Source organism: Beauveria bassiana (genome assembly GCF_000280675.1).
Source record: "Beauveria bassiana ARSEF 2860 unplaced genomic scaffold BBA_S00057, whole genome shotgun sequence".
Classification (NCBI taxonomy): Eukaryota; Fungi; Ascomycota; class Sordariomycetes; order Hypocreales; family Cordycipitaceae; genus Beauveria; species Beauveria bassiana.
This window is the reverse complement of record NW_007930892.1, coordinates 37,826-59,216: the sequence shown is the minus strand read 5'-3', so window position 1 is coordinate 59,216 and position 21,391 is coordinate 37,826. Positions and strand designations below refer to the sequence as shown.

Below are 21,391 nucleotides of genomic sequence, written 5' to 3'. Positions count from 1 at the left end.
AGCTGCCATGACGGCCACTGCTTGCCCGCTAAATCATGTAGATATCTGGGGGTGTTTTCTGCGACGTAGGTATACCACGTATCCTTCTTGTCGGCCTTTGATGCCTTCAGTGCAGCGAGCCACTTATCTTGGGACGCTAAAATAGTGTCCCTTGTTTCAATGGAGTCTGGGTATATTGCCCAGCCTGTTGGGATGCGTCTCGCATCGAGAAGACTCATTGGATTGAGGGCTAAGTTGTCTATCAAGTGCTTCTTGATGCTGTAGTTGGAAAGTTTGTTTGCTGCATGGTCTGGCAGGCGAACTAGTATGTGGCAATCTGGTTTAGTCGGGCGCTTTCTGGATGCTTCCGGGGCGGCTGTAGCATGGGTATAGGCTATCTTGGCATAGGTTGGACGCCTCGCCGTCTCTATGCTAGCAGTTGGGGCGCTTGGCAGGGATTCTTTCATATTAAGTGCGGTCCAGACTTTCGGGAAGTTCTCGAGGGCTGCATCTATCACCCCTCTCTGTTCACACGTTTGCTGGCGCTTTGCAAAGCTCCCATTAAAAAAGCGTATACTTCCATCTCATCATCATAGCACTTCTGCAGCGCTGTAGCCATGCTCTGGTCGATCTGTTTTCTTCGATCGGCAGTGATCATATGTCCTGCTGAGCTTGGTTGGATTGGCTTTGTCCTAGTCGAATGATATGTTAATGCGGCTGAGAGAGCGACCGTACAGCTCAGTAAATACACCTTTGTGACAATTGAAGGCTCCTATAATCCAATCACGCATCGTATTAAGGGTTGGCAGACTGCCTGACTCAATAACAGCACTGTTTATGTATTCCATAAGCTTGCGGAAGTATGGACTCTCTAGCTTGTTGAAAGGGACGTTGTCGCAGGCCACCCATCGAATAAGCAACTGTCGAGAGTGTAGCGGGTCGAAGGAGGCTATAAGAGCATTCATCATAGCCTGGTCCTTCCTGAGCGTCCATGTCGAAGATGGTGCGCTGTTTCTTCCTAGGCTGTAGAAGGGGGTTCTGGATCACTGGCATCCATAGAAACTATTATCGGGAGGGACCCTAAGGGACCGCTAGGCAGAACACGTTTTCGACTGACTGGTGTCAAGTCGTACCTGCGTCGACGTGCGACGAAAGGGGGCGGGTCCGAAACCGTGAACTTGCGCGTTGCGATTGGTCAACCCACATTATTCAAATGAATTCAAATATCCAAATAAATCCAGCTCTTCGATTTGATTTGATTACAAATCAATTTGGTCGATTTGGATTGGAATAGATTTGACTAGATTTGAATTCATTTGAGTTCATTTGATTTGGATTTATTTGTTGACAAGCCTGCCAGTGACTGAGGCTGAGCAGCAGCAGCGAACACACAAGATGCAGCTACGGCGCTTCAGGACCCGAGATTGTGGGCGTGCACGTGCACCGCCGGGAGGCATGGGTAGCGGCGCGCAAAGCGCTCGACGGGGATAAGCTTGTCCAGTGCGAAGACAGCGATGACCCTAAATTCGCAGGCGAGTGCCCGTTTGGTGAAGATGTCGCCCTACATGCCGTTTCGGAGACAAGCCAGAATTACTATGTCGCGGTGCAGACACCATTGTGGGCGCACACGGAGAGGAAACACAAGGTCGGAAAGGGGCTTGCTCTAGCATAAGTTCAGTTTCTATTCTTGGGTTTAATTTTACCTTGACTGTTGCGAATAGTCTATTATTTCTGCTGCGTATTTTGACTTTATTTTAGCATTCAAACTGGAAATTTGCGACACGACTTGGCTGGCATTTTCTGGGCCGACAGCCCTTTGGCATCTCGCAGAAAAATTGAATTAAATGAAAATAAGAATGCATAAACTCGCGTGCCAATTGTCACGCCACTAGTAGACTAGACGATCGCTGGCCGATTAGCGAGTCCGCGCCAGCACTGGTCGTGTAGGGGTCCAAGATCAGAGACTGACTTGAACGTGCGCCAACCAGCGGATGTAGACGTGTCTCATCATACGCCAGAACTGTGATTAATTACCCAGTTATTCTATAGAATAAGTATAATAGATTCTGATTTGTTTATTTTCAAGTGTTCAACTACGTATTCCCTCGGCCGTGTCCACGTAGCCTTTTAATTAAAAGGTGACGTTAGAAATTCTGAGCAAAAAAACCGCTTTCATCTGAAGCTGCAATTGTGCGAGAAGTAAACTAAGTCACATCGTGGTCAGCGGCAATCTCTTCTTACCGGCACAACGCGTTGCCGCATCGTACGATCATATACATACAAAACAATATTTGTCGATAATATCCTCGTAAGATGCACAGGATATGTCGAAATAATCCGTGGCTGGCGCAGAAGATTTAGCTGTCGTCAGTGGACAGAGCCACCGCGCTGTATCAACTATGTTTTGTTGCCGTGTCTGATGATGCTGTTGTTGACCCTGCTTCTGACGGCGATGATGATGCTGCCGTATAAAGTGAACCCGGAAGTTTGAACCGGCATTATTATCCCAGTACTCCTGCCCGTCGATGATGCAGCGAACACACAAGATGCAGCTACGGCGCTTCAGGTGTGCAAGTCCAGAGATGTTGACCTCGAAATGAAACCAGTCGTATCCCATCCCTTGTTCCGCTTGACGAGTGGGCATTGCGCACACCTCGGAGACGGTTTCCCAACCGTCAAAGGTGAATCGGCAGGCAGCAGACTGTGTACCAGTGGTAGCTGCGACAGCAAGAGAGCCACATATCAGCTTATTGTCGCTGGACAAACGAAGTCCGCAGAGTTGCACGAAACTTGTGGCATCAGGTTTTTCAGGCTCCCTGGTATAGGTAGGATTGATAACCCAAACAGAGTCTTCGCCGTCACTATCGTCACTATCGTCGCCAGTGGATGGAAAGCTGTACAAGTCGGGCAACTGGTCTCGGCCGAGTTGGCCATCATCGGCGCAAGACGATTCTGTGCTGATAGCGATGGGACTTTCAAGCTGAAAGAATGGACAGACCTGTACAGTCGAGTCAAAATGTACCATTTTCGGTGTCTTCGGGGTGATTGGCCGGCTAGGCATGCCATTTGGACTGAGGGGTGGACAGTGCGGTATGCAGAGAGCTGGAGGGAGCGAACATGGTAACTTGGACCTCGGTTGCTGTCTTCGCTGCGTCTCATCGTGTTTTGGTAATTTATGCGATTTATCGATTTTGATTGAGAGGCATTGCGGCTGGGAGCCGGCTGCAGTGTAAAGAGTAACGGAAGGCGGCGTATATGGCATCGCCGGCGATGTAAAAGAGCGACGATACTTATGAGAGGTCTAAGTCAAAGGTGGATTGGATTAGAGTATCCCATGAAATGATAAGCAACTCACATGACTATTCGCAGGCTCTGCGACCCGTCTGGCCGTTCCAGACTTTAAATGATGGCAACCGGGTTTCTGCTTCCCAATCAACTCACAGCGGAGACGGCCTCCGGTCCACTCGACCGAGAAATACCACAAGCGGAAGCTTTTACAGCGGTCCTAGCAATCTATCTATTAAAACCTCCTCCGTCGTCGGAGAATAATCGTCCAAAACCGGCTGTGCGTGTGGGCTGATGTTGCAGTGGCGGGATTCCTCAAAGCCTGGATCGACGCCAGAAACAGATGTACAACCATTTCTCAATAACCCGGGCTCATAAATTGCTTTTCTCATGCGACGCGACAACTCGAAGTCCTGCCCCACTCTCATACTCGGGCAGTACAATTACACTACCCACGATTCAAGTATATCGGAGAATCAACTACATATTGTAGACATCGCTATGGTGCGGTATTGCGCTGTGTTTGTGGAGACCCCAAGTACAGACCCCAAGTACTTGTTGCTTAGTTACTTATTTCTGCTAATCATGAGTACATTTTATGAGATCCCTTCTAATTATTTGATATCCCTACAAAATAGCGAACTCTGGGCGGCGAATGAGGAAGGGAGGCATCTGCAGCCACGACGGCTCGGAAGCAATCGCTAACGTTACCCCACGTCATCCTACCGGCGTAACGGCTCCGATAGGGCCAAAATAAATCAGCCCACTTGCTTAATCCACAATTGATTGCCGATCAATCCCGAAGGCGACCAGTTGGCTTTCACATCCTCTCAAGCGGCGAGTTTCCTGGATAACTCCTGCCACCCCCGTCTGTTTTTAAAGTCACACTACTATGTTTTGCCCTTCCTTCTTGTTTCGGCACGCTCTGCCGCTCATAATTCTACCAAAGCCGATCAGACCGTGTTCCACGAGTTTCCAAATACTTGACGCGGTTCTATTTTAGGGCCTGACGCTCCGCAGCCACACCAGACGGGAGCCAGGTATATCTCCAGAACCACTCCCCGCTCTCCATCTTCTCTACTTGGGTCCTTTCAAAACAGCGAAACCATTCTCGGTCAGAAGGGCTGTCACGTAGAATATAGGCTACTATTAGTGCTACTGGAGAATATCCTAGTAGACCTGCCATTTTTTGCTCTAATAACCCAACATTTACACCTCGATCTTACAGAAACGGATTACACAGCCATTCTTCTTGTTGGACAAGAGAAATACTGCCAATCCAGCTTTATTATCACAACAATATTTATCCATATTCGTCAAGATGGCGACACTCGACATTACTGAGCTCAATATCGTTCTGGGCGTCTTAGGTTGGTGTATTTTCCACTTCTATGCTGTAAACATGTTGCTAATCAGCCTCCAAGAGGCTAGTTTCACCGCGGAATAACGGTACGATGCTTTCCAAAACTTTCAACATGGCGTTGGCGCAGCTCGCGGCCGGTGTTTCTGCAAAGCTCGTAGCAAGCGGCCGAAGGGCCGCTTCTGTCACGTTATGTGAGGCAGTTAGCTGTCATTGATTCTGTTGTTATCAAAAAGCTTGTTCCTGTTTTCCTAAAGTCAACAATCCGGCATTAAATACTTCTGGAAACTGCTGCCTGGCAAGCAGCAGTGTTACGACAGAATTTGCCACCCAGGCAGAACGCTTGCGTACTGTACCCAGAGAGACAGCGTTATCCGACAGCTTCACAACGTAGCTGAGGTTGCCTCTGAAGCCAGTCTTGAAACTTTGCAAGATGGGCGATATTGGTAGACACTGCCTGGCCTCTATGCGCTTAGATAACGCCGGCAATGCCGCTGTCACCATTCTCGATAGTATCGCACTCGCCCCTGGTGCGCACAAGGTATTGGCCTGCATTAACTCATTAGCCTCTGCAATCTGTTGCATGTTCACAGGCGAACACGGGATAACGTACGGAATTCAGAGCCTGGTGCTGCCCAAGACTGAAGGACAGTCAGCTCAGCTTTACTACACATGAGCCGGACATCTTGCTCCTCGTACTTGTGAGAGTCAAACCAGTCAATTTCTTGCCTCTTGGAAATCATCTTTCCGCCTTCCTGTAGTGGGACGTCTTTATTGGCACGCATGAAGAATCGATGGCGCGTTGTTGGCTTCTCCTCCAACTCAGCCTCGAAATCCCAATCTTTCTCTCTAAAAAGCTCATATCCGAGAAGCTTGTTTGCGTTTTTCAGACCATTCAGAAAGAATTCGCGGAACATATCATCGCAGGAATGGTAGGCGGTCCAGATCTTGTCCCGGCTGCCAGCAACAAGGTGACCATCCATGCCAATCAGCAAACGATCCTCCGGCCGGAGCTCGGCGGCCCATCTTCTAAGGTGGCCTAGCGCGGTCGGCCAAGGATCGTTGCACAGAACGGAACCGAGGGACAGAAATAGACGAGGGCCTGTAATCCTGCCCATGTGCTGCAGTCCGTTCTCGAATGTACCCCAAAAGCCGCCGCAATTGACGACTGAATCAGGGCTAGAGTGGCTAGCGGTCAAGCTAGCTATGCTCTCGTCTAGCGAGGTCTTGGAAATGTCGAGAGCAAGGTACGTGGCATGGACTTTCCTGCGTTCGAACTCGGCGAGAAAGTGGTCGACCTTGTTCGTATCACTGGGTCAACGAAACAAAACACATGGTTAGCAATTCTGGTAATAGATGGCGAGACATACAATGAATGCGTGTGATTAGTTTACTCACCCTGAACCCAAGTCAATCATTGTGACATGATCAGGGACTTGACGAATAATCTCGGAGCTGTTGAGGTCGAAGAGGGCTGTTTCATCATGGGTCTGGTAGAATTGTGGAATGGTCATGATTTTGTTCCACATGAGCAGGCCCACGTCGTCATATAGCAGCTCGTCAGGCAGCGTTGGCACTTCTCTCGATGCAGCGATGGCATATAGTGTTTCCTTGAGCTTGTCGATGCTAGAATACTTCAGAGCACTGCCACCAATATCGAGAATCTTTCCATGTTCCGGGATGGCAGCGACAGGCGGCTTTTCGGCCGTTGTCGGCAGTGCTTGCGTTTCAGTGAGTGAAGACATTATGCTTAGGGTTGCTTGTGTAACGGGCAAGTGAGATGGACGGTACTGAACAGATCAAGGTTGACGATGGAAACCTGAGACGGATAGGGACATATGTGCAGAAGCCTCGAATTTGTGAGTGTGTAAATCTCGTGTTGTGTTTGTTTTTGTCGTATGGATCCAAGAATGCGGAAGCAATCGCGGGCGGTATTGAACAACGAGTGACGGCGCGGCAAGACGCGCGCGCAGATCAGATGGTCCCCGAAGCAATCTCGGTTTCCTCTTTGACAAACAGAATATAACGATCGGGGTGTGAGTCGACAGAGACTTGAAAGCGAGTGAGATGCTGGTGTCCCGACCAAGCCTCGAGCGTGCGCGCGACGAGGGTGGCGGTGGTGGTGGCAGCAGTGGCGGGCGGCATGAACGCCCCCCCCCCAGTTCCGCCGGTTAGAAAACCCCGACAACGCGTTGAGCGTTGACGGCGCAACTAAACGGATCACGCGCTAGCCTCAACCGTGGCGTGAAATGAACCATTATGGTACCCCTCGGCGGGGCAAGAAGCCCTGGTCCAGACGAATGCTACAACTTGCAGGCTTGGAAGAATTTATCACGCAGCACAGTCCATGTGTGCTTCACCTTCCTCTTCGAGTCTCCCTTTGCTTTGCTGGAGGCGATGATCGCAAATATAGCCGACAGACATATATCCATACCGAAAAGATGGCCGTCGCTATAAGGACGCTGCGGGACCAGTGTGCATCATCCATCGCCGGGATGCTAGTGGAAATCAGCGCAATGAGCGAAATCAATACGAATGGGCTAGGCACAGGTCAGTGATCTCTGCTTGTCAAATCTGCTGCCTACTTACATGACCAAGCGGTATACAATCCAGATGCAACGGCGTCGGGCAAACCACCATATCCATGTGAAGCTGACGGCGGCGAAGAAGCCGAAGACCGTTGCGATCAGGACGGTTTGCAGCACTCTCGCCGCGTAGAAGCACCGTAGCAACAGCTTGCCAGCCATCTTGAAGGCGTAGAGCTGCCGTGAGTATGTCTGAAGCTGTGGTGGGAGAATGTTCCTCAAGCGACGCCACCACGAGTAGCACGAGTAGAGGACGGCAAGAATGGGCGGCGCCTTCGGAGTCGGCACGCTATTCTCGATATCTTCCGTGAAGTCGGATAGCAATCGCACATAGGTGTCGACCACAAGCCCTCGTGAACCCAGACCGACAGACCGAATGGGCCGGTCTAGGTCTGTCGGTCTGTTAGCCACACTGGATTTATCACCGACAATTCTTGACCCGGTGGTTGCTGGCTAGCGTCCTTCTCGCTCTCCTATGTCTCACAAGTGTGTAGCGTTTTGCATGTTTGTCGGTTGCCTTACGTTTTTCTTGGCTCCGGTCTATGACCGTCTCCGCAGCTATTTTTGGCGCCTGGCGGGGGCCGACCCTCCCTTTCCGGTCGTCGTTCCGGCCCTCCGTTTCTTAGCGCAAGGCTAAGATGAGCTAGATGGTTTTGGCAGAATTTCTGTTCAAGTGGTTCTGGGCGGCACCTTCCCACCAATTCGCCCTGCGCTGGCGGCTCTCGCTTATCCTTTGTTGTACTGGTGAATCTTTTTTTCTGCTTTTCTCGCCGCCATTGCCGCACTTTTACGCTTGCTCTCCTCGCCAGCCGACTCGTAGAGCACTGAGGCGAGGTAGGGGTTGTCGCTCTCGACATATCGCGGCGGGAGGGTAAACTGAAGCGAAGCTTTGTCTCGGGGCAACGCGAAGCTGGAGCAGCAAAGCACCTCCCTCGAGCTGCGTGGCGACTGCCATAGGGTCTTGGCTCTCACGAAGGCGTCGGAGAATCGCTGCGGCCTCATCCTCTTTAAAGGTCTGGAGGGCAGTTACGACCCGTCGCAGAGCGTTGTGGGAGCTACGAAGAACGCGAAGCTCCTCTTTGTCTTCACGGTGCCGTCGTCTCAGGGCTGCGTTGCTTGACTCGCCGGTCTCTGCGCGGTAGATGCATTCTTGATTCTTGCGATCGCAAGCGGAACAACTTGGTCGCGCGCCGTTGCACTGTGAGCCCGTCAGGAACCCGTCAGAAAATCGAGTATTCGCTGAAAAGTTGCACGAGCCATTTCGCCGCCAAAGAATTACGAACCTTGATTCTGGCTCTTCTGCAGCTCTTGCATGCCACCTGGGCCACAGGACGTCGCGGCGGAAGATTCCTCATGGGCGGCCTTCGTGGCAACAGTTCGGTTCGTGGTAAAATCGGCCGCAAGAAGGCTGGCTGCGGCGGATCAGAACTCATTTTCTGCAAAGATACCAAGGATTATTGAGTACAAATATTGCGTAAGTCGAGAGATTGAATGATCCGTACTTGAGGGCGAGTGTAGTGGATAGCGCTCACGCGGATACCGTCATGGTGACCATTGGACAGAGTTGGTCAAATTGGCGAGTTAGGCATCCCCAGTACATGGCGTGTCCCAGCCTCTGCGCGAGGATGTCCTCACAAAGTGATGTCCCATTTGTAAGGCTGTACCACATCAGGGCCTAATGGATGTCCCTCCTACTGCGATGGCACAGTGTGGACACCCCTACATAGAGGCCGTCCTTCGTGGCACAGCGCATGTGGAAGGACATCCTCATGATTTACATGCGCCACACCCGCTGGCTCGAGCCAAAATTCGCTGAAGCCGAGTGCACCTGTGCCGCAAACTGCTCAAGCCTGCTCTCCATTGCGAGCCTGTCACAGCCTCCGACAGTAGCCTCATTCGGCTTTGCACATCATAAAAGCCACAAGTATTAGCTGCAGAACTGCAGCTACCTAGTGCTGAACCAATCGGAGCGATAGCAACCATGACTTCCGAACCAATTGCATTCCAGCACTATATGGCCTGTCGAAGATACCACCGAAATACCAGCCTATCTCTACCAGATAATATACTGAACTTCAGACGATGAATCACCGCAGATTTATAGCTTAGCTATGAAACAGATTGCATGTGGTCAGTAACATTTAGAGCGCTACTCTCCTCTTGTCTGTATATACTAGCTTTACGACCTATGCCATTATCAAAATGACTGAAGCGATTTTCTACTCTCGCCTTCCAACCGTGGCAAGACTAGGTCAAGAAAAGTAGAAACTGTGTAGTTTGGCCGAGTTGTAATGGCGCGTCTATAGCCCGGCAGTTGGCCGTAATATAGAAAGATACCCTAGCCACACGGTAGCAAGGACAATCATTAGGTAGGGCTAGTAACAATGATGCATGAGCTCCGAAGCCTCCGGAAAGCCTTATTGGCCACTTTATCCGCGAGTGGATGTTGTTGTGAAAACGCCACGAAGTTGCTTTGATTCAGCAACTAGACTGCGCGGAGCATAGCCTCCGTAATTACAGTGGTTTTTCCTGTAAAGCTATGGCCGGCAAGACGTAGCGTATATGTCAGGAGATTGAGCTGAGTACCTACTAGAATAAGAAAAGTGTAGGAGGGAGAGAGCCCGATGCTATATGAAGCTATTGTCAACTATGAGTAAAGAATGAGCTCTAAGCTTATCAGATTGGCTCCTACTAGCGGGGCTATTGAAGCAGGCGCTCTCACTTCTAGATTAACTCAGGCGGATTTCTATATAACTCAGGCCGATTGATTTACAATCTTTGTACATCAAGATGTACATGAATAAGTCGCCGCTTTCAAGACGGTGGGCCATAAAGAGATTTCTGCCTCAGAGGGGTCATGCCACGAACCTGGCAGCGTGCGGCCACATGGTAGCCGAGGCCGGCTTGCACGATGAACCCGCCACCCCTTCAGAAATTGTTGCATCGATTCTGTGTTGTAGCTCCTTGAGCTACGGCATGTCAATCAATCTTCCAGCGCTAGACAATAGAATTGACCGCGTGCCTGCTTCGGACCGTACCTACCTGAACCCTCGAACCCACGCTGTGACCGTTCATGTCTGCAGTTGGATTTCTATCACGGTTTTTGAAGCCAGGTGGCCCATGCACGCCCCAAAACTTCTTCCATGTCTCGCGGCTCATGTACATTGGTGTACATGCAACAAATGCCGTGATGCCTCGTTGTGCAGGTTCCCTGGCTCAGGAATGTGCAGCGGACGGGATTAGGCCTATTGCGCAGCGACAGGCTGCGCCATAGCAGTTGTTTGTCCGCCGGCTGCCACATGCATCACATCCCCGTTATGAGGCTGCACTTTGGAAGCCATAGAGAGACGACGTATATCGTTCACAGCTGCAAGTTCAACAAATACATAGCCAGACGATGTCATGACTCATGACGGCACCTTTTCACGCTGACGCAAGCAACTTCCCTTGCAAGGGCGATCCATCGTTACTCGATACACAACAGGGCGCATCAATAGTGAGCTGGAAGACCGTGCAGACGTACAACTTCAGCCCAGCCGAGTTCTGCGATCAAAACAGTATTACAAGACCTGGCCAGTTGGCTCACTGGTAGCTTGAATCACGACGCACTATTCTCGCGCTTTGCAGCCTACGTCAGTATTCTTCCGAGCCTTTGTTGCGCCACGGCCTCATACTGCTCTGGAACCCTGTTTTTTCGTTTACTCGATATCAGACTTGTTTCACCTCGTTGATGTCCTGTTGCGTCGCACGCCTTCACGCCGTTGACGACCTATTTCTCCGGTGAATCGACGCCTGAGTCCAACTATAAGGAGCAAGCCAAGCCAATTCATGCGTGGTCGTGACTGGCAATTTCCTCAACTTGCAAACCATTCTGCACTGCTTGCGCCATTGATACCCCCTCTTCTACCGAAAACATTCAGCCTCCGTCCGCTCTTCAATCTAGCACAGACCTTTACTCGACGCCATGTCTGTCTCCTGCCTACACTCATTTACTCTGATCAAATCAGAAAGCATATTGATGCAATGGATCTGCCAGTTTTGCCGCTCTGGTCCCAGCTACATGATCTACGAGTGCGCATACTGCAAGTTGCATCTCTGCCGCATGTGCACCGACATCTGAGACTCTACCCTTCCACAGGCTTTCTATCCATACTCCATACTCCATACAGGTCCGTATATAATATGGAATATAGAATATACCTCGTATGGAACCTTATTCCATGGAATACACGAGATGACGTCATCAAAGTATGAAGTACTAAGAACAAGTTGTTGAGCATCCCATGTTTCACTGCCACCAACTTCCTCGTTCTCCTCACTCTTTGACCAAGTCAACCGGAATCCCCCGTGTAATGGAATCCCCCGTGTAATGGAATCCCCCGTGTAATGTCGCTCTTGATCCAGCTTTTCATGCACTGTCCCCTCTCAATTGTACGACTTCCTAGCCGGCATCGGTCCCACGATATTGTGCGCCGTGCACCAGAAAAGATGCGCTCTGCTCAGCTGACATGGCCGGTATTGATAGAATATCGACGGCCATTCTAGACAGGCGGGGGTATCGTTGCTGTTGCTCCTCTCTGAGCCACCACGCAAGCGGGGAGCAGTCGATAGCGACTGGACTTTCTGCAGTGAAAGCCTTATTTATAGTCGTGTACGTCACCCATCGCTGGGCTAGCGACATCCAGCTCCCGAGCAAGCATGTCGTACTCGTCTGCAGGCTATCTCGTAACTCCGGCGTTGTGGTTTCAATCGACTTCCTCACCGAAGCTGACTGGCACGAGGTTGAGCTTTTCTATAAGCTCCTGCAGCCTTTTGAGCGACTCACGAAGCGTCTACAAAACTGTACAGATGGCGAGGGCAGCGAGGGTGGCCAGGGCTCGGTGTGGCAAGTACTCTATGCCATGGACTTCCTGCTCACCAAACTTGAGAGCGTCAAAGAAGATTTTGATGCCATACGTGCAGAAGATGAGGATGCGGTTCCTCCGTACTACCGTGCCGGTGTGCTCGCTGCATGGTCAAAGATTAACACCTACTACGGGCTCACGGTGACCGTGATGGATAGACACGCTATGAAACTGAAACTGAGGTGAGTTTCAGTTTCATGAAGCCGGACGCCGGTATAGTTTCAGTTTCGTATGAAACCGGTTTCAGTTTCATACGAAAAGACTGGTTACAACGCAGCTTCTTTTCCCAAGCTTGGTGCCAATATACACTCATATTCAACTTTTCCGAAGAGGTTAGCATTATCGGCGTACCCGTGCTGGCAATTCTCACGGTCCGCCATTACTTTTCTCCCCTTGACTTCTCTCTATATCTTCTTGTAGTATTCTCACAGCCGCGTCAACATCTCCTGCTCGCCTGAACACCCCAGCGAGAAGCGGTCTTCCCTTTCCCTTTGGAACACTAATCCAGCTTTTGATACACTCGCAGGCCTCCACCATTTTAGCAGACATGTTACTTCTATCCCACGTCACCTGCCGTCTTGTGCCAGAGAAGATTCGCTCTGCCTCCGTTGACATTGGCGGAATGGAGAATACGTCAATAGCCATGCGGCAGAGTAAGGGGAAATTTTCTCGCTGAGTCGGTTCGAGCCACCATTGCAAGGCAATCTGTTGTCCAATTGCAGCCTGTGAGCTCTGCCAGGTATCGTCAGAAACTAGTCATCAGAAGGTATAAATTACTTACATCAATGAAGCGGTCGAATTCGTCCTTCACCTCACTCGTTGTACAGTATACCTTCCGCCTCCAGCGGTCAAACTCGTCGAGTTCTTGACTATTTTCCTGTTGTTTATCAGGGAGCTGATAAGCCTTGTACTCCGTCAGCCAAATCTTTCTTACGGCCTTTACAGCACCGCTAACCCAGAGGAACCCAGCCTGGGTTCCTCTTCCACTGCTCACTCAGATAGCTTTTCCGCAGTGCCGGGTGGAGGAGAATGCCAGCAACGTACACGGGCGCCTGTTCGGTAAGCTGGTAATACTTCTCGAACTTCAGCCAGGCCACATGAAATCGAGCGTAAAAGCGTGGATTACTGGAAGCCCGGTTTCTAGTCTGCGTGAAGTGTTCATGTAGGAAGTCCATGTGAGCGAGGACTTCGTCGAGTGTATTCTCCCGGCCCTGCCGTACTGATATCTGGTGGAAGACCTGCAAGAACGCCTGAATATCCTTGAGCTCGTCCCAGTCGCTGTGACCCAATGCATCTTTCTCAATTTTGGCATGATTTTCTTCAATCCAGTCCATCAGCTTTGTCCGTCTCTCAATAGCCACGTCGATGAGGCGAAACCATGAATTCCAACGTGTATCATTGTTCCTCGGCAAGGCCTTGCCAATCTTAGACCTGAAGTCGTTATAGATGTTGGTCGAGCTTCGCGAATATATGCACAAGTTGTGCAGCTTGGTTAGAACACTAAATCCGCGCCACTCCTCGGTTGCTTGTGCTTTCATAATGCTGCCTCCCCGGTTCCTGATGCCCTGCTCAGCCGCTGATACGCCTCGTCAATTCCCTCCTGCTCGTCCTCTTGGATCTTCTTTGCCTTGCTCCGGGAGAGGAAGGCCTGAACGATCAGGTTCATAACGTGGCCGCTGCATTGCAATCGCCTGGCGACCGGATCTAATCCTTCAATCTCTTCCGCGACGCCGTCGAGCATGGTATCGTTGGCCTCGTGATTATCCATTGTAAAATAGCCAATCTTTCTGCCGAGGTCGTACTCTTTGACCACTTCCAGGAAAGTTTTAGCTTGCAGCTCCCCACTGTGGCTTCCTTTGAACTCACGCAGAGACAGTAGCGCTTGGGCGACTTCTCTCGTCTCCGCGTCTACAAAATGGACCACGATTGCCTGATATGCTGCCTTTTGTTCCGACGAGGTCCACATGACAATGGTGAAGTGGACCATAGATGAGAGAGAGTTATGCAGTTTCTCGCTGAGACCTTGTTTGTGTTGAGCGTAAGTCTTTTCGAGAAGTTTCGGGACCGCCCTGCGGCTGCGTAGGAGGACATCTCGAGCCATATAGTTGCACGAGAGTATAACTGCTTGAAATTCGGGATACTCGATAAAAGTGTGGGCGATATTGCGAACTGCAAGGAGCCTAGCGAGTGCTTCCTCGAAAGCAGGGACATTGATCGCATTCGTCAAATACGTCTCCTCGTCAATGTCTCGATTGGCTTGGCGCTCCTCCTGCCTCCCGAACATATCCGTAATGGTGCCATGCTGCTGTTTCTGTAGATGGGACCTTTCAGCCTGCTCTGGAACCCGGATGCCATGGAAGTCCCGGAGGTGCTTGCGGGCTCGGCTTAGGTTTGTCGTAATGGAGTGTGGCTTTTTTGCGGATCCACAGTGCTTGCAGTACCAAATCTCGTGGTACGAGCTATCGCGAGCTTTCTCGCCTCTCTCTTCGTCAGGTTCACGCGCCTCATTCCAAGTGCTTTTATTTGTACGACTTTTGGCGCGCTTGCCAGCCCGACAGACCTGCCTATTGTACTGTGTTATCGTACTACGACGAAGAAGACGGAATTATCGACACACTTGATGCCTTGGACCTAGAATCCGAGACACGCAGAATTATCGCGAAAGAGAAGGAACGCATGGCAACCCGAGCCGATGTGCTACGCACCTTTGCGGAATCTATTGCCGCTTGCGCAAGAAAATTTGACCACGGCTACGCACATGCCGTTGCAACGACTTCACCAGGTCCCTGCTCCACCACTGGAATCAGTTCCTCCACTCGGAGACACTGCAGGATACAGCGATGATCCCCCACTGATGAATCTACCAGTCAGACAGAAATCAGCGGCCAGGCCGCCAACCGACAATCAGCTGCCCCCCCAAGAACAGTGAGCTTCGCAGACGTCACCAAAGCGGCGGCGCGTCAAGCCAAGCGCGTGGGCAGTAGCCGTGCTGCAGGCACGCGTTGTAGATGTCTGTGACGAGGTGGCCTACTATTGGCCAGAGTTTCTGAAGCATGTGTACTGTAATACCGTCGGCGCCAGGGGAGGTGTTGCCTGTGCTAAGGAGCCCGAATCGTGTCTCTTCGTAGGAGAGTTTTTGGTCAAAGGGAATTGAGGTTTCCGGTGTGACAGGAATAGACCAAGGGTCGGCGATATCGTCGCTAGCTGAGCGCCGTGTGAGTCTGGCCCGGCCAAGGGCTCGAGCTTTGTCTTTGTTGGTCGAGAATATCTGCTCGCCAACCCGAATGGGGGGTGGGGATATCCGCTGGCGAGGCTTTAGCCAGCGTGTGGCTTTATAGACGTCATCCGGTGCTGTGATGCTCGCGATGATCCCACGCCAGAAGTCCCGCTTAGCCCGGCGAACTGTTCGTTTGAAACGGATACGCGCGCGTTGCGTCTCCTCCCCGTTGAATTCTCAGTCGTACGCCAGAGCACCCGGAAGTCTAGGGGCGTGTTTGCACATTCCTCGTTCCACCAGGGGTTTTTCCCGGCCTTGTGGTTACTTTGGCGATGACCGCACGTCCAAATTGCCGTCTCGATAATATTTGTGAGTGAGGACGTTGTTTGTTCAATGTTCTCGTGGCTGTCGAGTAGTGGCTGAAGTGAGGTGAATGCTCTCTTCACATGAGCAACGAAATCTTCCATTTCGTCGCCCAACGACACTTTTTATCTGTTTGCAACCCGCTGACGAGCCTCTGCTGCCAGTACTTCAATACACACTGTGTAATGCAGTGAGCCTGTTGTGAGATATTCCTCCACAACCGCAGCGGCTTGGTCAATGCTGGAGAATGCCAAGTCTATTGTGGTTGCGCGTCGGTGAGGCGCCGGCCGGGTTGTGTCTGTGTCGGGTTCGTTAAGGAGGAGAAGCCCTTGTTCTTCTGCCCACTCAGCGAGTTTCGTACCGCATCTTGAGCTTGGTCGGTCTGTTCTCCAGTGGTTATAGTGTTCTGTAGCTCTGGCTCAGTGTATTCTACCTCGGTCATTTCAACGTCACCCGTGTCCTGGTTCTCCGCCGGGCCCTTCGTGGTTTCGGTGGGCTTGGACTGTTGTTGCGAGAGCTCCCATCGCTCGTACGCAGATTTGCCTTGCCGGATGGCGTAGTTATGTTCTGTCTTGGAAAGAGCACGGGTTCCATGGGCGGTGCGTTTTGGGAGGGCGAAGCATTCTGATGAGCCTGTATCGTGTGGGCCGTGGCAGCCTACGCATCTGGTGTTGGCTTTGCAGCTTTCCCGGTCGTGGGTGCGGCTTCCACAGTTTCCGCAGACTTTTTGTTTCTGGCATTGCATGGGTGTGTGGAATAACCAGCATATGTCACATAGGATGAGGCGCGGGGGTTTTGTAAGCTGGAAAGAGAGGTCAACGAGGCCGAGGAGGCGGAAGCGGCTCTTTAGAGTTGATTGAAATGGATGATCAGCGTGGTTGTGAGATTGTCGGTTTCGGTGCTTCTCCATCGGACGGGGTGAAGTCCAGTTTGCTCCTTGATGGCTTCTTCAACAGTTTGCTTGTAGTCGAGTTCTGTGCCATCCCATGACGTGATTGTCCGCGGGAAATGCTTGATAAGGTATGTGTGCCATTCAATGTCCCTTTCCGCGATCTCAAGCCCAATCAGGGAACCCCAAAGTTGCTGGTTCTGAAGAATCTTTTGCTGGATAGCCATGGTCGAAGGGGCTAGGGCAAACCCCGTGTTGGTTTCTTCCATGTCCAGGAGGTCTGCTAGTTGCAAGTGTAGCTTGTCGCGTATTGCCAGTTGAATCTGGAGTGATTTGCCGAAGAATTTCGAGTCCTTACGGAGACGGATAAGAACCCTCTTATTATTTCTTGGTGTTTGCGCTTTACGTCTCGGGGCATCCTTGGGCGTGATTTTGCGATTTCCGGGTTGCGTCTCGTTGGCGGCGCGCGTGACGCCGGCAAAGGTCACTGTTTTATCGAGTGGTGCTGTGCGCGGGGTTTTCTCCACGCTGTCTAAGATGGCGGCATGGTCAGGGGCTGGCGACGCTTCGCGATAGGAGGCAGCCGACCAGTGCTGTAAGATCGTCGAGCGGATGTGCTGCGCAAAGCGTTTTCCGTATCCAGAAGAGAATTGCTCAGCGCATTTTGCAATTGCCTGTGAGTACGCGCGTAGGATGCTGGCGCGTATGTCGAGTTGGTTCTGGGCTTCCGCGATGAGGACTTCGGCGTCTGCGAGAGCGTCGTCGGCATCTTGGTTCTGGGCCGGTAGAGGTGCGAAGCGGTTCGTGTTCGGTCGTTGCTGTCGTTTTTCGGCTGCCGGTCGTACGGACTGCTGTCGTATCGGGCTACTGCTCTCGGTGAAGGGGCGAGTGCGCACTGGGATGCTGTCGCGCGTGATCAATCTCTGCGGGCCTTCCAACGGGCCGGGGCTCACAGAGGTGTCACGCTGCGGCGCATCACCAGCGTAGGGGCATTTGGTGGCGCAGGCGCCATGCCGTTCGGCGTGCGCTTCGGGAATTTGTGCAAATTTATTACGATTTATTCCACTATATTTCTGGTCTAGAAACACAAGGTATGGTGTACCCTGTGATGTAGATGAAAGATGCTACTTCGTCGCGCATTTTTGGCTTGCTCTGGTGTGGGGCAGGTGCGAGTGGCTACTGTAGAGTGCACTTGACGCAACTAGGCCCCTTGTTTACTGTAGGCACCGGTCACGCCATCCAGCCAAGCCACTGGGTGGTGGTCCAGGGTGGGACGAGCGGAAAGCCGCAGGATGGGTTAGATAGATGAATCTGGACATCGTGGAGTAAAGCAAGCAGGTAGTGGCTTGCGCGGGCTAGGAAATGGAGGGCCGGACCGAGAACCGGAAAAGGACGTGGGAGGGGCCGGGCCTCACGAGGGGGCTACCACGCCAAAAGTAGCTGCGTAGACGGCCATAGATCCGGAGCCCCCGCCCCAACCCCCCAAAAAGGCAGAACGCACGCTGCGCACTTGTGAGAATTGGGAGCACCCAGAAGATGGAAATAAACGAATAAGTGGTCATTTGAACAGGCGGAAGCAACCATCAGTCAGGCACGACGAGTCATGCACGGCCACCGCCCAAAGGCCACTAACAAACGCCGATGTTGGCGAATTGGATACAGGCGGAGATGGACAGGCCAGGGCGAAGGTGGAAGGCTGGCGATGCCAAGAGGGAGCAGCCACAAAGCAACTAACGCATCAGCCAAACCGGTTGCGCCCAAAAGCACCAACGAGACGAAAGCCGCTAACCACTGTTGAGGCTGTTCGAAAATCGTTTGCGCTAAAAAAAGACAATGGGTCGAGGAGAAGATGGACGGTCAGAACTTGACGAACTAGGCGCAATACTAACGACACTCCCTTCTACTAATCAAGGTTGAGATTGTTGCCCCCAAAAAGATAAGGGTCGAAGAGAAGATGTGCGGGCAAAGCTCGACCAGGCACAATACTAACGACACTCCCCTCCTACGTCATGAGGCGGATGAGCGAGGCGCGCCAGTGAGGCATGATCGTAAAAGCAGAAGTTGACAGATGGTGTCACAATGGAGGCTAAGAAAGCTTGACGCCACCAACGTGCCGAAAAGAAACGAACGGACAATGGAAGGATGTGGCTCTAGCAACCACACGCCCACGGGCCACGATTTCCTCAGCAGGACATGCTGCCGAACTGGACTGCAAACAACGGTCATTTTTCTTTTGGACGACAGAACTGTTGACGACACCCCTTCTGGTCAAAAACCGGCCCATAGGAATTTGCGCTGTTCGAGCAGAGCTAATAACGAAACAAATCGATGATGCGGCAGTTAGGATTTACTTTCCTGACAAATGGAGATTATTACCAACGTGAAGGTCTTTGTCGACGTGTTCAACTCAGCCCAGACTTGATAAGGTTGTCTAATTGAGAAGTTATAAAGGACTCCACCATATTGATATCCATCAACATAGCAAAAGAGCTTGCCTTTGCTTAGGTAGTTTGGGGCAGCCAAAAAATGTAGATGCAATGGTAGACGACCACGCTACAAGAAAAAAGTAACTATGACGCTTCCAATGAAGAGAGCCTTGTCCAAGTAGCATATGGGCAGGCTCTCAGCAATCCACCAGGAGTGGCACGTGTGTCCATGTGCAGGAGAGGAGGGGTGGGGAATGTGAGAAAGTTGGGGGGGGCGGGTGCCTGTGTATTTTGCCCCAAGGAGTGGCTTCTCTCTCAAGCCTTGACACCGCAATCCGCCACGCGTCGCACGTTAAGCCCGCCATATTTCGTGTATGCCTGGAGTACAGCGCTGCCAGTGGTAAAAACTTTACAAAACAAGATTGGGCACTGGCTTAAATCTCTTGTCTGGAAAGGATGCTCGCTGCCCGTTGCTGCACTGTCCGTATTAGAAGTTTATGGGCTTGAGATTACCGAAGTCGCCGGAATCAAAGTACATTATCAGTAGAGCTTCAGAAGCGCTCTAGAGGCTGTTGTTTGTGGTACTTGTTCAGAACAGGGTGAGGTGCCAGGGCTCTCGAATGTGACAGGTTCAGCGCTCGTCATTGATTTTTGCGGGTTTCGTGGCGGGAAAGGATGTGTCCGTTGCGTGCTCCAATCTGCTGGAAAATATGGATAGACTGGTTTGTCTTCGCGTGGGTGCTGCACAGGCACCAGGACCTGGGTAGTGATTTGAAAGTGGTGCTGCTCGCCTAAAGGGGGGGGCTTTTTGTGCCATAGGTAGTCGTAGCCGCAGGCTTATCTCGTCGCATCAGTTCGTCGTTCCTTTCTTGTTCTTCATAATCGTACCTGCTGATTTATCCTCCTTTATTAAGATCTCTTTCATCTTCTTCGACTTTCCATTACCACACGTTGCTTCCCGTATTCGACACAAAGCAAAGCGACTCGAGATTCCCGACACGGTCCTTGTGCTGGTCTCTTCGAGGAAGAAATACGTAATCCTTCACAATGGGAGGCGACACTGTCCTGTCCAGGCAAGACATTGAAACCATGGTCGCCAATGGCGATGCCATCGTCATTTTTCAGGACTATGTCCTGAGGCTCAACTCGTGGCTGCAAGCTCATCCTGGCGGTGACTTGCCCATCCGACACATGATTGGGAGAGATGGGACGAGCGAAATCACTCTGTAAATAAACCCAACCCTTTTTTTACTGGCTTATCTTCTTTTTTCCCCGTGTGCCTGTTGTGGCGGCGTCTGTCGTGCGTCATCAGCTGTTTGGTGCAGAATAGCCTCTTGTCAGCTGCAGCAAGCTTAAGCTTGGGGGAGAAGTCTGCAACCGTTCCTGCGTCTCGACAATGGATGGGGTATTCAATGACTTGCAGAAGCAGAAAAGCGCCTTTCCAGCTGACCGACTTCTCTTTTTAATAGGTATCATGCGGCCCATACCCTCAAGACTATGAAGGCCTTTCGGGTTGGCCGGAAGCCTACGAGTCCCTGGTATAACATGACACCGCCAATCAGGGCTGCCTCATCCAACGAGCCCGCCACGACAGCCACGCCTCATGCATTGATAGATGCAGCCCTGGCGGAGAGGCGTGTCTCGAGTCAGGGTCTTGTCGATAGCAGCATCGGTCTGGAATCGAGGCTGAAACAAGGCACATTGTTCAATAAGCCCGTGGGCGGCGACGATGGCAATCGCGGTTGTCTCCAGACGGGCCGCCAGCCCCAGCCTACGTTTTGCTCGAGAAGGCCCTCGCCCAGGTGCGCTCTGCTCCCCTTGCCAGAGGTGACTGATGAAAAGGCTCTCGAGGCGGCTCGCCTGCTGCCGCGAGGACGAAAGCATATGTCGCCCGAGAAGTATACAGAATGGGCCCTGCAGCAGCAACGGGAGACAGATATGAGCGAGTACCCGTGCCTGAACCACGGCATTCAAGTGGCCATTACAGAAAAGTACATGAAACTGAATGAACAAATCGAAGCCCATGGCTTGTATAACTGTCCGTATCTAGAGTATGGCAAGGAGATGGCGCGCTATCTCACACTTTTTGCTGTTTCGATGATTAGTCTGAACAAGGGCTGGTACCTGACTTCGGCCTTCTTTCTTGGTTTATTTTGGGTAAGCTAATCTATCTCTATCTGCCTCGACTTCATTCTTACTTATACTGCCACAGCATCAACTCATGTTTACTGCCCACGATGCTGGCCATCTAGCAATCACTCATATATTCGAAGTCGATACCCTCATTGGCATGTTTATTGCCGACTTTTGTTGCGGTCTGTCCATTGGCTGGTGGAAGAGTAGCCACAACGTGCATCACCTCATCACCAATCAACCGGTACAC

The 21,391-nt window shown here is 51.5% G+C and overlaps 5 protein-coding genes across 5 annotated transcripts in view; 1 reads left to right on the top strand and 4 right to left on the bottom strand.

The window, feature by feature from the left end:
- Positions 1 to 2,248: 2,248 nt before the first annotated feature.
- On the bottom strand, positions 2,249 to 3,004 carry BBA_09539 (protein phosphatase regulator; the record flags this gene model as incomplete). Its single annotated transcript, XM_008604636.1, has 1 exon — positions 2,249 to 3,004. One exon carries the CDS (start codon positions 3,002 to 3,004, stop codon positions 2,249 to 2,251), a length of 756 nt encoding a protein of 251 aa, XP_008602858.1.
- Positions 3,005 to 5,096: 2,092 nt separating this feature from the next.
- BBA_09538 (DUF323 domain-containing protein) lies at positions 5,097 to 6,369 on the bottom strand (the record flags this gene model as incomplete). Its single annotated transcript, XM_008604635.1, has 3 exons — positions 5,097 to 5,173; positions 5,238 to 5,935; positions 6,023 to 6,369. 3 exons carry the CDS (start codon positions 6,367 to 6,369, stop codon positions 5,097 to 5,099), a joined length of 1,122 nt encoding a protein of 373 aa, XP_008602857.1.
- Positions 6,370 to 6,598: 229 nt separating this feature from the next.
- On the bottom strand, positions 6,599 to 8,642 carry BBA_09537 (nitrate assimilation regulatory protein nirA; the record flags this gene model as incomplete). Its single annotated transcript, XM_008604634.1, has 6 exons — positions 6,599 to 6,835; positions 7,059 to 7,164; positions 7,214 to 7,601; positions 7,649 to 7,682; positions 8,024 to 8,407; positions 8,493 to 8,642. 6 exons carry the CDS (start codon positions 8,640 to 8,642, stop codon positions 6,599 to 6,601), a joined length of 1,299 nt encoding a protein of 432 aa, XP_008602856.1.
- A 3,399-nt stretch (positions 8,643 to 12,041) lies between these two features.
- Positions 12,042 to 17,722, bottom strand: BBA_09536 (transposase-like protein; the record flags this gene model as incomplete). The annotated part of the gene is made up of 13 exons (XM_008604633.1): positions 12,042 to 12,216; positions 12,484 to 12,845; positions 12,895 to 13,099; positions 13,158 to 13,544; positions 13,697 to 14,677; positions 14,731 to 14,744; positions 14,819 to 14,829; positions 14,872 to 14,938; positions 15,145 to 15,515; positions 15,578 to 15,749; positions 16,055 to 16,426; positions 16,609 to 17,647; positions 17,685 to 17,722. 13 exons carry the CDS (start codon positions 17,720 to 17,722, stop codon positions 12,042 to 12,044), a joined length of 4,194 nt encoding a protein of 1,397 aa, XP_008602855.1.
- A 2,333-nt stretch (positions 17,723 to 20,055) lies between these two features.
- BBA_09535 (fatty acid desaturase) overlaps positions 20,056 to 21,391 on the top strand; it is a gene marked incomplete at both ends in the record, with an annotated part of 1,815 nt that continues 479 nt past the window's right edge. The window contains 3 exons of the mRNA XM_008604632.1: positions 20,056 to 20,234; positions 20,478 to 21,165; positions 21,221 to 21,385. Of these exons, the coding sequence (XP_008602854.1) occupies positions 20,056 to 20,234; positions 20,478 to 21,165; positions 21,221 to 21,385 (1,032 nt within the window). The remainder of the gene's footprint in view (positions 20,235 to 20,477; positions 21,166 to 21,220; positions 21,386 to 21,391) is intronic.